The sequence below is a fragment of the Pelodiscus sinensis genome, chromosome 3 (genome assembly GCF_049634645.1).
Source record: "Pelodiscus sinensis isolate JC-2024 chromosome 3, ASM4963464v1, whole genome shotgun sequence".
Lineage (NCBI taxonomy): Eukaryota > Metazoa > Chordata > Testudines > Trionychidae > Pelodiscus > Pelodiscus sinensis.
The window spans coordinates 171,305,070-171,322,013 of NC_134713.1; the positions used below are offsets into that span (position 1 = coordinate 171,305,070).

At 45.9% G+C, this 16,944-nt stretch overlaps 1 protein-coding gene across 4 annotated transcripts in view; it reads left to right on the forward strand.

Annotated features, from left to right (window-relative positions):
- The first annotated feature begins 342 nt into the window (after positions 1–342).
- GTF2A1L (general transcription factor IIA subunit 1 like) overlaps positions 343–16,944 on the forward strand; it is a 31,792-nt gene continuing 15,190 nt past the window's right edge. Inside the window, exons 1-6 of one of the 4 annotated variants that reach the window (XM_075925451.1) lie at positions 343–2,375; positions 4,663–4,773; positions 6,612–6,735; positions 8,912–8,967; positions 10,449–10,542; positions 12,820–13,409. In XM_075925451.1, coding sequence (XP_075781566.1) covers positions 1,944–2,375; positions 4,663–4,773; positions 6,612–6,735; positions 8,912–8,967; positions 10,449–10,542; positions 12,820–13,409 — 1,407 coding nt within the window. In that variant the 5' untranslated portion in view covers positions 343–1,943. The remainder of the gene's footprint in view (positions 2,376–4,662; positions 4,774–6,611; positions 6,736–8,911; positions 8,968–10,448; positions 10,543–12,819; positions 13,410–16,944) is intronic. The other 3 variants (XM_075925452.1, XM_025184140.2, XM_025184141.2) reach the window with 3 other exon arrangements.

Genomic DNA, 16,944 nt, shown 5'->3' on the forward strand with positions numbered 1-16,944 from the left:
ACCACTGACATCTCCCCTCCTGACCTTTCCCTCATTGTCTGCGCTTGGCCTCCTGCCATTTGTCTCTCCTCCACCCTGTCTCTTGGTGCCTTCTCCTTTCTTCCTCCTCCCCCTCTGCACAAGCCCCTTCTTCTCCCACCCCTTCCCCCCACCGCACAAGCCCCTTCCTCTCCCACCCCCCCCACACAAACCCCTTCCTCTCCCACCCCTCCTCCTCTCCCTTCCCCGCCGCACAAGCCCCTTCCCTACCTTCTGCCTTCCACTTTGCGGGGCCGGAGTCTGCACTCAGGCCCCAGAGTCCGAACCCAGAGCCAGTCATGCCGTTAACGTGGCTCCAAAGAGTTTTAAAATCCCGGGCCGTGACATCACTTCACGCCTGGGGGGTCTCCCTGCCCATCTCAATGCTGTGCATGGCAGCAGCAGCCAGCGAGGGGGAGCTGTGCTGAGAGCCGCGCACAGCAAGGACGGTCCGGGGTCAAGGAGGACGCTCTGGGGGTCGGGGTGGGAGGACGTGCGGGGGGGGCCAGAGCCCACTCCAGGCAGAGCCGGAGGAGAGACCCAGCTCCACGTATTGATGGAGCAGGGCCCCCGGCTCTGAATAGTAACTCGTGCCCATGGCCTGGCACACTTCCGAGTTCAGGGTATGGGGCCCCCTTAGGCGTGGGGCCCGATTCGGCCAAATCGGTTGAATCAGACCTATGGCTGGCCCTGATTGCTGACAGTCCTGTGTTCCTCCTCTTGTACCCAAATCAGGCTGCAAAGCTTGGTTTGAGGTCCAGAATCCCATGATCTCAAGCTACAACATCATACATCACCATCAGCTGCTTTGTTTTACCTAAGTTGTCTCCTTTGACTATGTACACTATTGGTATAGTCTGTGTTTTTCTTTTGTTTACTTTAAATATAGCCATGGTTAAGGGTTGCCTGAGTCACTGAGCTTTATGTCCAATTGGGGGCAGTCACACTTGCATGACAGCAGATTGGTATGGCAGCATATCTGGGTGTGACAATGTGTCAGTGTGACGCTGTGACGCAGAGGTGTGCTGATGTGACAACGGGTTGGTACAACGCCGTGATGCAGAGGCCTGCTGGTGCGACAGCAGGGTGGCCTGGCAGCATATCCGGGTGTGACGACGTGTCAGTGGGATGCCGTGATGCAGAGATGCGCTGGTGCGACAGTAGGGTGGCCTGGCAGCATATCCGGGTGTGACGACGTGTCAGTGGGATGCCGTGATGCAGAGATGCGCTGGTGCGACAGTAGGGTGGCCGGGCAGCATATCCGGGTGTGACGACGTGTCAGTGGGATGCAGAGATGCGCTGGTGCGACAGTAGGGTGGCCGGGCAGCATATCCGGGTGTGACGACGTGTCAGTGGGATTCAGAGATGCGCTGGTGCGACAGTACGGTGGCCGGGCAGCATATCCGGGTGTGACGACGTGTCAGTGGGATGCAGAGATGCGCTGGTGCGACAGTAGGGTGGCCGGGCAGCATATCCGGGTGTGACGACGTGTCAGTGGGATGCAGAGATGCGCTGGTGCGACAGTAGGGTGGCCGGGCAGCATATCCGGGTGTGACGACGTGTCAGTGGGATGCAGAGATGCGCTGGTGCGACAGTAGGGTGGCCGGGCATCATATCCGGGTGTGACGACGTGTCAGTGGGATGCAGAGATGCGCTGGTGCGACAGGAGGCTGGCCGGGCATCATATCCGGGTGTGACGACGTGTCAGTGGGATGCAGAGATGCGCTGGTGCGACAGTAGGGTGGCCAGGCATCATATCCGGGTGTGACGACGTGTCAGTGGGATGCAGAGATGCGCTGGTGCGACAGTAGGGTGGCCGGGCAGCATATCCGGGTGTGACGACGTGTCAGTGGGATGCAGAGATGCGCTGGTGCGACAGTAGGGTGGCCGGGCAGCATATCCGGGTGTGACGACGTGTCAGTGGGATGCAGAGATGCGCTGGTGCGACAGTAGGGTGGCCTGGCAGCATATCTGGGTCTGACAAACGTCTCCGTGTGACGCCGTGTCACAACACAGCAGCCACTATAAGGCACAGCAGTTGGTGCAGTAGCAAATGGGGCCCAGCACTAGGGCTTTGTGTTCCCTCTGCCAAAGGGAGCCGCGTGCTGTCCGGAGGTGGTTGTGCGGGTTGCCAGCCGCCTCACAGGGCTGGCGCAGCGCCATGCGCGCTGGTGGAGAGCAGGCGCTACTCACAGCCCGGCTTGGGCCCGGCTGCCTGCGGATCAGTTGCCATGGGAACCGCAGAGGGCGGCAGAGAGCAGCTGCCCCGGGCGTTACACGCCGAGCTTTATTTCTCTGGCGGAGAGGGAGGCGACGCATCGCTGGGTGGCGCAAGCATGGCTCACGCTAACCCCGTGGTAAGGGCGAGGACCAGGGTGGTTTCCCGCCGGGGTAGCGGGGAGCGAGCAGGAGAAAGGGGCCGCTTGCCCCAGGGCGGCCCGCAGTGTAATGCCGGGGCTCGGGGGCTTTCCTCTCGGTCCTGGCCCGAGAGGACCCCACTCACAGCGCGCGGTCCCACGTGGCGCAGAGTCGAAAGTGGGACACGCTCCGCGTTTGGCTTGTGCCGGGCAGGCCGGGGCGGGGCTGCTGCAAGCTCCTGCCCTGCAGCAGCCGGGTGGGAAGGGAGCGGTGCACGCGTGGACACCGCACTCGTTGGCGACGTGAATGATCAAGAATGGGCCACCGGCTCCAGCGTCTCCCCCCTTGTGCTAGCTTAAAGACCTTCGTGTATTCACAAAACACTCGCGCCACTGCTTTGAGCAGTCGAGCCCCTCATGCGTCAGGGGTTGTCATGTCGTGAGCGCCTCAGTTTGTTCTTGTTGCTGAAATTTAGAAATGAACTATTAAAACAAAATCTGGAGGCTAGAGTTTAGGTTGAAAGCCTTGGACGCTTTCTTTATTAACCAAAAGAACTGTCTTATGTGTGAGGGAGTAAAAACATTATGGTGTTGAGAGTAGTTTTTGAGTAAATATGATCTAGTTTGGATAACTATTTCTGAAGCTTTCCTGAAATGAGTTAGCTGGTGCTAAGGAGAAATCTGAATCCTCCACTCAAATGTATTTTTCTTAGGCCCGGTTTTTGAGCTTCCTTTTTGAGCACCAGAAGTCTCCTTGAGCATCTGGAAAGTTTCTAGCATAGTAGGTGCTATCTGAAATAAGTGAGAACTTTTGCCTGGCTTTAAGATGTGAGTACATTGAAGTAATGGAGATTCAAAGTTTGTAGGATTGGAGCCTTGATCGTTTTCTCCGTCTCTTTTATTTATTTATTTTTGTTTATATTCACATTTTTTACATTCATCACTCCCCCAAAACTGCATCTTTGTTGTTGTTTGTTAGGGAAGCTGAAAACTGATCTATTTAACATCATGTTGTGACCATTATGTGTGTGAAATAAGAATAGAGCTGCCTATAAACATGCTCTATGATGATTTTGATAATCTTTTTAAGTATTTAGTGTTGGAATTGTGAGGTTGCAGTTCAAGATCTGTATAACATATCAGATTAGGACTTAATTTTTTTGTAAGACTTCATATTATAAAATATAACTTGGTCAGTTGCCTTTGAAAGCAAAGGTGTTTTATAATAATTTGACCTCAAGATATCTACTGCATTGGCAGAGGAAGTCAAACATTTGATATGTGGGCCATTGAGGTTCTTAACTATACTTTAGTTGAGCTGATTTTACTTTACTTTTTCTACAGTTGATAAGTTGAAATGTGCTTTGGAATGTTTCCAGAATCTTTAATGTCACCTGCCTCTGTTGTCCCTTTCTCCCTCCCACCTGGCAATGCATGCATAGTAAAAGCTAATCTGTTAATATGACTGTAGGGTCATGCCCTATAGAGAGAAACTACTGGCTTGATCAGAGGGCCAAAAATCTTCTCCAAGTTGGATTTTGGTGCCTTAAATTGATCAAGTCTATTGACTTCAGTGTAATCTGAAAATTTCTTATTTTTATTGCAACTTTTGAAAAGGTCACATAGTTTTCTTCTAATTTTGAAGTATGTATTGATAATGACTGTTGTTATAACATGAAATAGCAGCACAATAGCTACTACAATCATAACCATGAAACAGTAACCCCCACTCTCTATTTTTCAGTTCACAACTGAGACTGCTCATGTTCTAGAAACCAACCAAACTGGAAAGTGTTTTTTTTTTAAATGTTCTTCTGTATATTGTTAGTTTCTTCCTAGAGTTTCTTCATGCAGCTTTTAGCCAGTGCTACAAATGCCAGCCTGAGACAGAATGTGTTAGTTTGAGACTATGCTGGAATTTGAGGGCCCTTATGGGGGTTGATCTAAAAGTAACTATAAACAAAACAAAAAACAGTAAAATTCCTAATTAGGTCCAAATCCTAATTTTTCCTTTGATATTTTATTGTTAGTTTTTAATTCTAGAGTGCCATAAGTTAATTTACACAGATTTGTAGAAGAAGACTGTTCTGGCTATGTAGTTATCCCAGCAGTTGTGTTGTCCAGTATCTTCAGCAACAAATCACACTGTCCTCTGGATCTGTTCATTTTATAATATGCACGAAGCTAATTTACAAATCCTGCCTCTAATTAGAGTGTGTGTACTTCATTTGGAGCTATAGCAAATTTTTTCCTGTGTTTTATATTCTTTAAATTGTGTTTTATTCAGCCTAAACTTTACAGATCAATTATTGAAGATGTGATTGAAGGTGTCAGGGAGCTCTTTGCAGAAGAAGGTGTGGAGGAACAGGTCTTGAAAGACTTGAAGCAGGTTTGTTGGGTAATGACAAACATTTTTTTTGGAGGGAGGGTTGGAAGGCGGGAATATGTTGTCTTTTGCTTTTCTTTACCAAATGGATATCAAAATGTTCCATAGAATCTCTATATGTAGTAATTCCACACTCTAGTAAGAATATAGCACTAGGGATATATTATTGATCAGCTGACATTCTAAATATAGATGAACATAATTTGTTTGGCGGGAGGGGGAGAGAGTCAACATGGTTTCTGTAAAGAGAAATCATGCCTTAGTAGTCTACTGGAGTTCTTTGGGGGGGGGGGGGGGGAAGGAGGAGTGGGGGAAGGGTTGTCAACAAACTTGTGGTTAAGAGGGATCCAGTAGATATAGTGTATATAAATTTCCAGAAAGCCTTTGACAAGGTTCCTCACCAAAGGCTCTTAAGTAAAGTAAGTTGTCATGGGTAAGAGGGAATGTCCTCTCATGGATCGATAACTGGCTAAAAGACAGGAAACAAAGGATAGTTTTCAGAATGGAGAGAGGTAAACTAGTGGTGTCGCCCTAAGGGTCTGTCCTGGGACCAATCCTTTTCATCTTATTTATAAATGATCTGGAGAAAGGGATAAACAGTGAGGTGGTAAAATTTGCAGATGATACCAAACTGCTCAAGATATTTAAGATCAAAGCAGACTGAAGAGCTTCCAAAAGATCTCACCAAACTAAGTGATTGGGCAACAAAATGGCAAATTAAATTTAATGTTTCTAAATGTTCAGTAATGTACATGGGGGGGGACATAATCCCAACTACACATACAATCTGATGGGGACTAATTTAGCTATAATTACTCAAGAGAAAGATCTTGGAGTCATTGTGGATAGTTCTCTGAAAACATCCACTCAGTGTGCAGCAGCGGTCAAAAAAGCAAGCAGAATGTTAGGAATAATTTAAAAAGGGATAGCGAACAAGACAGGGAACATCTTATGCCCTCTATATAAAACCATGGTACACCCACATCTTGAATTCTTTGTACAATATATCTCAAAAAAGATATATTGGCATTGAAAAAGGTTGAGAAAAGGGCAACACAAATGATTATGGGGTTGGAACGGGTCCCATATGAAGAGAGATTAAAAAGACTTTGACTTTTCAGTTTAGAAAAAGGGATATGATCAAGGTCTATAAAATCATGACTGGGGTGGAAAAAGTGAATAAGGAAAAGTTGCTTACTTGTTTCTATAACATAAGAACTAGGGGTTACCAAATAAAATGCAAAGGTAGCAGGTTTAAAACAAACACAAGGAAGTTTTTCTTCACACATTGCACAGTCAGCCTGTGGAACTCCTTGCCAAAGGATGTTGTGAAGAGCAGGACTTAACAGGGTTCAAGAAAGAACTAGATAAATTCATGGAGGTTAGGTCCATCAATGGCTCTTATCAGGATGGGTAGAAATGGTGTCCCTAGCCTCCATCAGAGGCTGAGAATGGGAGATGGGAGAGGGATTGCTTGAAGATTCCCTGTTCTACTCACTCCCTCTGGGGCATCTGGTATTGGCCACTGTTGGAAGACAGGATACTGGGCTAGATGGACTTTTGGTCTGACCCACTACGGCTGTGCTTATGTTCTTATGTATTTTTCTAAGGCCCCATGTGATAAAGTACCTTCCATCAAATTGGAGATGCACGTATCTTGAGAAACTAGAATTGGACTCAGGAGGGTTCAGATCTTGTAACTATTCTTAACATAACGCTGTTAAATGGTTTCTTAGATTGTTTAGTTCTCAGGATTATCCTGATAGTTAAAGTAGCTGAAAAGCTTAAATATATTAATAAATGAAAACATTTTTGGCAACTTGATTGTGTCTTATTAACACTTTTTGCAGGTTTGGGAAGCTAAGGTGACTCAGTCTAAAGCAACAGAAGGATTCTTTAAACATAGCCACCATTCCCCCCAGTTTACCTTGCAGTTGCCACACAACTTACATCGTGCTTTGCAGACATCGACAGGTTAGATATCTGTTGACCTCTCTCAAACATTGCAATTTAACAGTAATTCAGTGTTTCTGTACCCTCTTAATTTGAATTGTGTGTTGTAGGCCAAATTCTGCTCTCTTTGTGTAGATCTAGAGTGACAAAGAGACACTGAGAAACTGAAAGCGGAATTTGGCCCACTCAAGGATAAATTCTGTTCTGATACACTAGTGGATTTTCAGATATTTGAGTTTAATAGAGCTACTTCAGATTTGCACAGAGATACATGAGATGAGAATTGTAGCTCTCTGCCCTGTAGGCCAGAAGTGTTAATTTTAAACTTTGGTGTGTTTTTATGAGAAATGTGGTCTAATTTGGTTTTTAATTTTTGATTGATTCTTTCTGTGTTAAAATTCATACTAAAAAGAAGTATCCTAATGTAGACACCCTAGGTTGAATGGGCAGCTTTGCTTACAGCATTTTCTATTTGTTGAGTGCCTGACTGTGTAACATTAATGTTCTGTTAATGTTGTAATAGTGTTTTTGAACATGATAATAAATACATAGGGATATAGTACTTTGGGGCGTTGAGTCTAATTCCCAGTGAGTTGCAGGCAACCTCGTCATATCCCATTTATAAATGTATCAGTTAATATATCCAAAGTACAGATGGCACAAGGAGATCAACTTCTAGATTCACTCACTATTGGGAAACATTACCTTCTAACTTTTCCAGTAGATATAGGAAAAATACCTATGGTAGAACTGGCTCCATTAAAGGTAACACAATTGTAAGGGTATGTCTAAACTACATGGCTCCGTCGATGGAGCCATGTAGATTTGTTTGTTCGGCAAAGGGAAATGAAGCTGCGATTTAAATAATCGTGGCTTCATTTAAATTTAAATGGCTGCTGCGCTGAGCCTACAAACAGCTGATCAGCTGTTTGTCGGCTCAGCATGCTAGTCTGGATGCTCCCCTGCCGACATGAAAGCCCTTTATCGACCTCCCCGGTAAACCTCATCCTACGCGGCATAACGGGGAGGTCGATAAAGGGCTTTCAGGTCAGCGCGGGAGCGTCCAGACTAGCGTGCTGAGCCGACAAACAGCTGATTAGCTGTTTGTCGGCTCAGCGCGTCAGCCATTTAAATTTAAATGAAGCCACGATTATTTAAATCGCGGCTTCATTTCCCTTTGCCAATCAGCCTAATCTACATGGCTCCATCGATGGAGCCATGTAGTTTAGACACACCCTAAATGTGAATGGACTCTGTTTGTTTTGAGTGGGATGTTTAAAAGCAGGCAGCACTGATCTAACTCTTCTCCTTTTAAGAGTTTTATCATTGACTAAAATGGAAGCAGATAAACAAATGCTGAATGCTTTTAGAAATCTTTCTGCTACTAGTGCCATTGGAGGTGCACCAGGGCAGGAAACTGCTTACAATTGAGAGTGTTGACAATGAAGTACAGGCAGTCCCCGGGTTACATGGATCCGACTTACAAACAGGGTGAGGCAACCCCGCACTAGCTGCTTCCCCCCAGCAGACCAGGGAGACGCGAAGCTAGCGCGCCCCCCCCCCCCCCCCAGCAGACCAGGGAGACGCGGAGCAGCTTTTCTCAGCAGACACCTCAGCTTGAGAATAAAGGACTGAGGGAAGTGAGGTGTGGGAGAATAAAACTGAGCTCTGGAGAAATGTTTGGCTAGAATTTCCCCTACAATATGTACCAGTTCCAACTTACATACAAATTCAACTTAAGAACAAACCTGCAGTCCCTATCTTGTACGTAACCCAGGGACTTCCTGTACATTTGATATGTGTATTCAGTCATGTTAAATGGTTGTGTAATAAATGGAAATGCTAAACTTAATTTCTACAGTGCAAATCACTTAAATAAACAAGCTGAAGAGTTAAAAGATTAAGCAAGGTCTAGTGAATGACAGTACTTTATAAATATTTAAAATTTATAAACTTCCAAAATACAACATGGACTTGTTGAAATATTACATAATGGCAAATGCATTGAACAGTATTCAGGATTGTTCACTTATAATTTATTTATGGGTCAGACATCATATATAAAGTAATCTGTCTTGTCCTTGTAGTCTGTATTGACAGAAGCTACAGTGTATATACAATTATTGAATTCTAATGCTTTAGGGTGCCTAGTACACACAAAAAGAGATACAGTGAAATACCTATTGTTTCTGTTTAGCTTCTTTAGTCATCCCTGCTGGAAGAGGAATTCATCAGTTCACAACAGCAGACTTGGTATGTAGCTTTAATATTATTTTATTTTGAACTTGATAATATTTAAAGCTTTAAACGATAAAGTTGAGGTTCTCTGCTTTCGTTAAAGGACTTAGTAGGAGGCTGATGTGAAATATATTTAGTGTTTAGATACTCTAGACCGGTGGCTTTCAAACTTTTTTTCTCATGACACAGTTGAAGAAAATTGTTGATGTCTATGACCCAACATATTTTGACTAGAGTGTGGGCTCTGGGGTGGGGCTGAGGATGAGAGCTTTGGAGTGTAGGAAGGGGTCAGAGCTGGGGTAAGAGGGACTTACCTTGAGTGGCTCCTGGTCCGCAGTGGTGCTAAGGCAGGCTTCTTTTCACTGAAGACTGTGCTGCATCCCAGAAGCAGCCAGCAGGAGGTTCCCAGCCAATGGGAGTGCGGAGCTAGTGCTCGGAGCAGGAGCAGTGTATGGAGCCCTGTGTGCTTCCTTCCACCCCACTTAGGAGCTGGGCCTGCTGGGCTTTTTCTGGGGCTCAGCGCAGCGCACCCTCACTGGTCACCTGATCCCCCTGCAGCAATGAGACCCAGTGTCTGACATTCCATGATCCAGTATTGGGTCACTACCCATAGTTTGAAAACCATTGCTCTAAAGAGCTCATAGGCAATTTTCAGTGCCTAATAGTACTTCTCTTGATGATAATTTTGTTCATGCACTACATGTTATACAGTAAACAAGAGAAGGATTCTTTGCTTGGTGTATGCATTCAATATCTGAATAATTTTTGTTAATATAAAAATAAAAGCAGAAAATATAGCCTTTACGGTTTTGATGAAAACTGTTCAAATGTAGCTGTCCGTAGAGAGATGGCTTCAGAGCAACCACCCTTGCCACAGGAGTGAAGGAGGGATGAATGTTCCTGGCTGCTCTGCTGTTAGAACAACTGTTGAAAATTAGTGGAAGGGAATGGCTGCCATTTTTAGAGGTTAGGTGTATTGGTGGAATGACACCCTGTAAAGTGGGGAGCCCTGGAAACAGGCTTAGCTGTCCTAGTAGAGGGCTTTGTGGTTGTGGGTGGGAGGGGGGGGGGGGCACATTTTTGCTTTTAGTTAGGGGTGTCTCATAGTCACATATTGCTGTTAATGAAGTGAAAACCGAATATTATGGGGGCAGGGAAGTAGTATACTCGTGTTTGAGGTGCAGAGAGAGGAGCTTCACGGAGGAGTTTCCGTAGAGAAGAAATAGGAGCTGGAAAGGGAAGGGACACATTAGGTAGGGAGCACTTAAATGGGGAGATGCTAGGATATGTTTAGTGTTCTTAAGTATTCTATTATAAAATGCTGCCCATTTTGCTGTAGCCTAAGGGTCAAATTCATTTTTCAGTAGGGATGATCATGGGGAAAGACCATAGCTTAGATTTCTTGAGCTGCATTTTTCTGTGTGTGACTGTTAGGGCCTCAAAGGGTAGTGCACAAAGATCAATTAATTCCCCAAGTAAATCTGCTGTGTGTCTAGGGTGCTTCACAAACTGGTGCGACTTTGACTCTCCCTTCGGGTATTGCTTATCCTATCCATGTCCCTGCTGGAGTGACTCTACAGACTGCATCTGGTAAGATTAAGAAAAGTTGAGCTGAAATGCTACTTATAAAATCTATACTGTGTGTAGATATCAAACGATAAGTGCATGGGGCATACACTGTATGCTAAAGTAAAGCATAGGTGGATACATCAATTTATCTTCCTGTCTTTTTTACTTTGTGAACCTGTAGCTGCTCATGAAGTGACTTCTATTGACCAGTTACAATGTCTTTGTTAAATTTGCACGTATAATAGTGCACCATTGCAATGCTATTTAACATCATTCCCAGGCAACACCATGCTCTTTGTTATGGCGCTCCTTCTGTATAGTTCTGCTCCTGAACTGCTATAGTTCTTTGTCAGCCCATGGCATGTCGTCCTCCTGAGGGAAATGTGGAAAGCCAAAGTGGCTTATCCAATCTCCAATAGACAGATTCAGCCTCTTTAGGGTTGCTTTTCTTGAACTTCTTTGTTTTGATCAACTTCCTCCATCCTACCTCCCCTGTCCCCACTTTTTTTCTTTAACAAGATTACAGGCTATGGCCTAAAGGGCTGTGTGGAAAAATTAACCCTCTCCTTGCACACACAAGAACACTTTGAAAGGAAGGCAGCCTTTAGTGGTGTAACCAGGGGCATAGTTTGGAGGGTAGAAGAGGGGCGGGGGCCGAGCATGCACCGGGCACCTGGGGTTCGGGACACAAGAATGGCTCGGGCCGGCTCTGGTCATTAGGCGGGCGCCTGTGGGCACCACGTTGGGGACCACTGCCTTAGGGTATGTTTAAACTTAAAATGCTCCAGTGGTGCAGCGGCTCCACCTTTGTGCTTTAGTGTAAACCAAGGGTGGGCAAAAAGCCCTCCGAGCGGGTGGATCCAGCCCTCCGAGCGGGTGGATCCAGCCCTCCGAGCGGGTGGATCCAGCCCTCCGAGCGGGTGGATCTGGCCCGCAGAGGCCCTGCCTCCAGCCCTGAGGCTTTGAAGTGCCGCTCGCAGGCGGGAGGAGATGTCACACACTCCCCTGCCCCCAAACCCTGATTGGCATGGGGGCAGAAGAAGCGTGTGAAGTTTCCTCTGTTTTCCGTCCCCTCCCTCCCCAACCCTGTAAGGAGCGCACTGCACTTCAGAGTGCCGTATGGTCACCACAGGGCGAGGGCAGGGCTAGGGAAGCTTTGCACAACTCCCTTGCCCCCAGGCCAATCAGGGCTTGGGGGCAGGGGATCACATGATGTCTCCTCCCGCCCTGCGAGCAGCGTGTGGCACTTTGAAGTGCCACATGCTCCTCGCAGGGTGAGGGGTAGTGTGGGAGGAGGCTTTGTGCACCTCCTACCCCCAGGCCAATCAGCCTGGGGGCGGGGGAGTGTGCGAAGCCTGTTCCTGCCCTGCCAGGGCATGGGCGCCTAGTGGGAAGGGAGGGCAAAGGGGCTCCCCCACCCCCAGACCAATTATAGTTGGGGGGGGGGGTGGGGAAGCCCAGGAACATTCTGACCCCGCCCTTTCCAGGGTGGCCTGGGGCCACTTTAAAATTTTTTGCCCATCCCTGGTGTAAACACTACGTATGCTGATGGGAGGTCTTCTCCCATCGGGTAATCCACCTCTCTGAGAGGGGGTAGCTAGATGATGGAAGAATTCTTCTGTCTACTTAGCAGGTCCTACACTAGATATTAGGCTGGTATAGCAGCGTTGCTTGGGGTATGGATTTTCCCCTGAGAGCGAGCTGTACTGATGTAAATTTCTAGTATACACTAGGACTTACTCTCTAGATAGCATGTGTTTGATTTACGTTAATGCCCCCATCCTTGTGCTGCTGCAAAGTAGGAGTGTTGTCTCCAATGCGAGCCTTTGGATGGTTGGTTTATATCAGGAGTGTCAGTGGGCTGCCACATACTTATTTACATGCGTGTCCACTGGTATGGCCACTCAAAGCTACTGTTGGCCTTTGTACACTATTCCTGGCTACTAGGAGCTGTGGGAAGCAGTATCTAGCCCATGCTGCTTCGCGCAGCTCTCAATTGCCAGAAATAGCAAACTGCTGCCAACGAAAGCTGTGAGCAGCCATACCTTTGGACACACAGATAGATAAAGCATTTGGCAGCCTGCCAGGAGCTAACACTGATGAACTGTGTTTGGTCCATGGGCTGCCGCTTGCCTACCCCTAGTTTATAAGGTGGTTTCATACTATAAGGCCAGAGTAGACCATATAACTGAATGAAGCTGGGAATAGGCAGTTTTAGCATCTGAATTCTAGTAGGTGAGCATCATCTTAACACCCAATAGGTTTTTAATAATCCAATACTAATACTTTTCTTTATAGGGCACCTCTATAAAGTAAATATGCCTGTAATGGTTACACATGCTCCAGGAGGTACAAGTATTCTGCAGCATCCTCTTCAGCAAATATTTCAGCAGCTTGGGCAACCTTCAGTACTGCAGGCCAGTATTGCCACTGTTGCAAATGTGAATGCATCATCTGTTCAGGCAACTGCTGAAAGACTGTCATCTCAGGAAGCCCTACTCCAGAATCCTACTGTATTCCAACAAAGGGAAGTGGAAGGAAAACACCTGGAAAACTCTGCAAATCCTATTGTATTACAGGAACATACTAGGAGGCAGCAGCAAGTTACATCTAACACAATGTTCAATCATCAGGCAGACTCCGCAGAAAAATCCCAGTACACAAACCTTCAAACAGCTGTGTTTACTTCTTCTGATGGGGATTCTACCACTGAGCCAGTGGCAAAGAATTCATTCGGCATAACTGTGCAAGACCAATTATCCACAGAGCCTCAAGATTCAGTGCAGCAGCAGGTGTCTGATGATATCATTGAGATGATTATTCTGGGTAATGACTTGGATGCTAATGCCCTTCTAAAAGAGCAGGACAGCATTTCTATAACAGAAGAGGTAAGACCTTCATTGTTTAAAAATTTATAATGAATTTTAATTTGGCATAAATATCTAAAGAAAGAAGATACTTATCTGAAGAATGAGTTTATTAAAAGACAGTCAACAAACCTATTTACTAGCAGCACTTCTACTTTTTAAAAATGGAAAATGCTAAGAATCTAACTTTTTTTTAATAAGCAGATTACACGTTTACACTTCACTCCATAGGGACAACAGAAATTATCTACTTAATTTTACTTTCTGATTTTCATGCATTAAACTGCCATGTCATTGTAACCTTGAAATCATAGGTCAGATCCAAGCCATGATAAGCAAATTGCCTTTTGAATACAGTTTGGCTAGCAAATGAGGAGTTTGTCAGACTGTGCTCACATTCAGAATTCAGAAATTACATTTTGTGATGTGACTGAAAACGTGAAAGAAAAATGTAATTCCCTCAGTTAAAAACAATCATGATCATAGGCACCAATTGCCCCTCTAGCTGGGGAGGGTCATTGCCGCAGGCCCTGTCCCTCCTCCACCTATTTTCTCAACTCCCTGCCCAGTCTCATTCTTTCTCTCCCCCCCCCCCCCCAAGTGTGCACCGTCCCTGTACCTCCCTCTCCGAGCCTCCTGAATGCCAGGAGGGCACTGGAAGATGCGGGGAGTGGTGGGGGAGAGGAGGCAGGAGTAACTGAGGGTGGGAAATGAGGGAGGAGTTTGGTTGTGGGCGCTGAGCACCTGCTATTTTTTTTCCTGTGGGTGTTCCAGCCTCAGAGTACCCACAGAGTTTATCCTGTGATCATGATTCAACTAATGCTGTGTAAATAATTAGCACGTCTGTGGGCTGCCCACACCCTGAGTGCTGACTCCACAGCTCCCATTGACTGAGACGTACGGCCAGTGGGAGCTGCAATGAAGGCACTTGTGGGCAGAGGCAGCAATTTTTCAGTAATAGTGTGCTGTGACAGTTCTGTATTTTTTGTGTCTGGTTTTGTAAGCAAGGAGTTTTAAACTGTGGTAAAATTTGGAAGTATACTAGACAAATCAGAGGGTGAGGGGAGCAGGGGAAAGCTTTCAAGCCAGCTCCCCCTGTGTATCCGCTTACATGAGAAGCTTGCCCCCCTGCTCCCCATGCTGCTGCCGCAGTAGCAGGACAGCGGTGCAGAGCAGGGGAGGCTGCCATGGAGCAACCTCTGTCTGCAGTAGGCCTAGGCTTGCTGTGGTACAGAGGCTGCTCCATAGAATGTGTCAAGAGGCAGCAGTGTGGAGATGCAGGCAGGAGCCAGACTGTGTGGGGAGCTGGGTTTTTAAACTGACTCATCTCACGGACTGGCTCCCGCCTTCCACCCCTCACTGCTGCCTTTCATAGAGAGGTGGCAGCAGGGGGCTCCTTGGCAGTGGAGCCAGGAGCACAATGGCTACCAGCTCCTCCTCCAGGGACTGTCAAATACTAGTGTAACTGATAGCACTTGGGCTACGTCTACACTGGCCCCTTTTCCGAAAGGGGCATGCTAATTTTAAACTTTGTAATAGGGAAATCCGCGGGGGATTTAAATATCCCCCGCGGGATTTAAATAAAGATGTCCGCCGCTTTTTTCCGGCTTGTAGAAAAGCCGGAAAAGAGCGTCTAGACTGGCCCGATCCTCCGGAATAAAGCCCTATTCCGGAGGATCTCTTATTCCTACTTTGAAGTAGGATACTTCTCTTGGCATACTAGTATAGGAATAGTTTAATAGTTAAGTAACCACATGAATTCTTAGCAGTTACTCGATTTTTCTATAGTACCCTTGAGTAGGGATGGCAGCCAGTGGTCTCTGGCCCCACTCCTGAGAGCTCCCTGCTATTCTGCACTGCTGCCTCTGTATCAGAGGCACAGTGCAGGGTGCCAGGCAGGCAATGGTCCATGAGGGGAACCAGTTTAAAAACCAGCTCTCCTCGCAGATTGACTGCTCTATGCTGCTGCCTCTGATAGAGGCAGCAGCATGGGGTGGCAGCAGCCCCTGTCCATGGGGGATCCAACCTTCCCTGCAGACAGAGGCTGCTGTGGCGGTGTGGAGGAGGCTGCCACAAAGCAGCTTCTATCTGTGGGAGCCCAGGCTGGCTGTGAGCAGAGGCTGCTTCGCGGCAGCAGCTCCTGTCCACAGGGAATTCCAGTTCACTGTGGACAGAGCCTGCTCCTGCCTCCTGTCTGCAGGGAGCTCATTCCCCCTGCAGACAGGGGCTGCTGCCAGGGACCAGCCTTTGTCTTCAGCAGGCCCAAGTTCACTGCGGACAGAAGCTGCTTCGCTGCAGCCTCGTCTGCCTGCCCCCATGCTTCTACCTCTATTAGAGGCAGCATCGTGGGAAGGTGGGTCAGGTAGCACTGCGGAGCCAGTGTTGCGGTGGGACTGGCTTTTAAGCCAGCTCACCCCAGCATCAGCTCCTGTTTTTCTGATATAGAGGTAGCAAGGGCGGGGGGAATGCAAGTAGTCGAGATGATTAACTGATAAGCCTAGTATCTTTACTAATACACTACAGCTGTTGAACTGTGTTGCTTTAGCTCTGTACATGAAGACAAACCCGAAAGTATTTGTTCCTGAAAGTCATCCGTGTTAGTTGATGCACCAGATGTTTTGGTATCAAAGAATTGCCTATACATAAATACATGTCTTTTTGTAGCTGGATGGTGTTTTCTAATGGAACACTTGTCCATCAGAAAATTTTAAATTACTTGAAATTAAAATAGTCTATAGGAATATTTTGTTTCTAACAATTTTCTTTAGGAAAGGGTTGAAACTATAAGTATTTTTAACTTTTTTTAAATTTCAAAATGACTTGTGCTAAACATTTTTAATATTTATATTATAATAAAATATAGTAAACCCTAATGCTAAAGGAACATAAGATATGAAAGTCAAATCAAAACAATAAGATTTTATCTAAATGAAACATTTCAATTAAAAATGATAGGATTGTTTCTGGAAATCATATTTTGCAATGTTTTTAACATTTTTTTGCTATTTTTTTTCAGAATGTTGATTTCCTTTGGAACAAATTTTGATTTTAGAATAGTTCTAATATCTGTTTTTTTTTTAAAAAAAAGGGAAAGTTGCTGTGAGTACTAGAGACAATATTTAAAATCGTTTGAAAAAATGGTTTTCATAACATTGAAGAAGTATTTGAAATGGGGTTCATTTTAAGAAAATACAACTAGATTTTTCAATACAACTAGATTTTCACAGGGCACTCATAATTGGGACTAGTCTTTTTTTAAAAAAGAGCTCTATTCCCATTTAAATACCTTAATAAGATAACAGATTTTTCAAACTTTTAGTATCCAACATATCTTTTAGAGAGGAATGGGAGCTTTTGCATATTTGAGTTATTGTGAAAAATTGGACCTATAGGGTACGTTTACACTACAGAGAAAATCGAAACTGCTGCTGTTGATCTTCCAGGATTTGAATTAGCAGGTTTAGTGAAGACCTGCTAATTTGAATTGAGAGGGTCGCTCCCACTGATGCTGGTAGTCCAGCTTTCATGACAGGTAAGGGAAGTCTAATGAAGCATG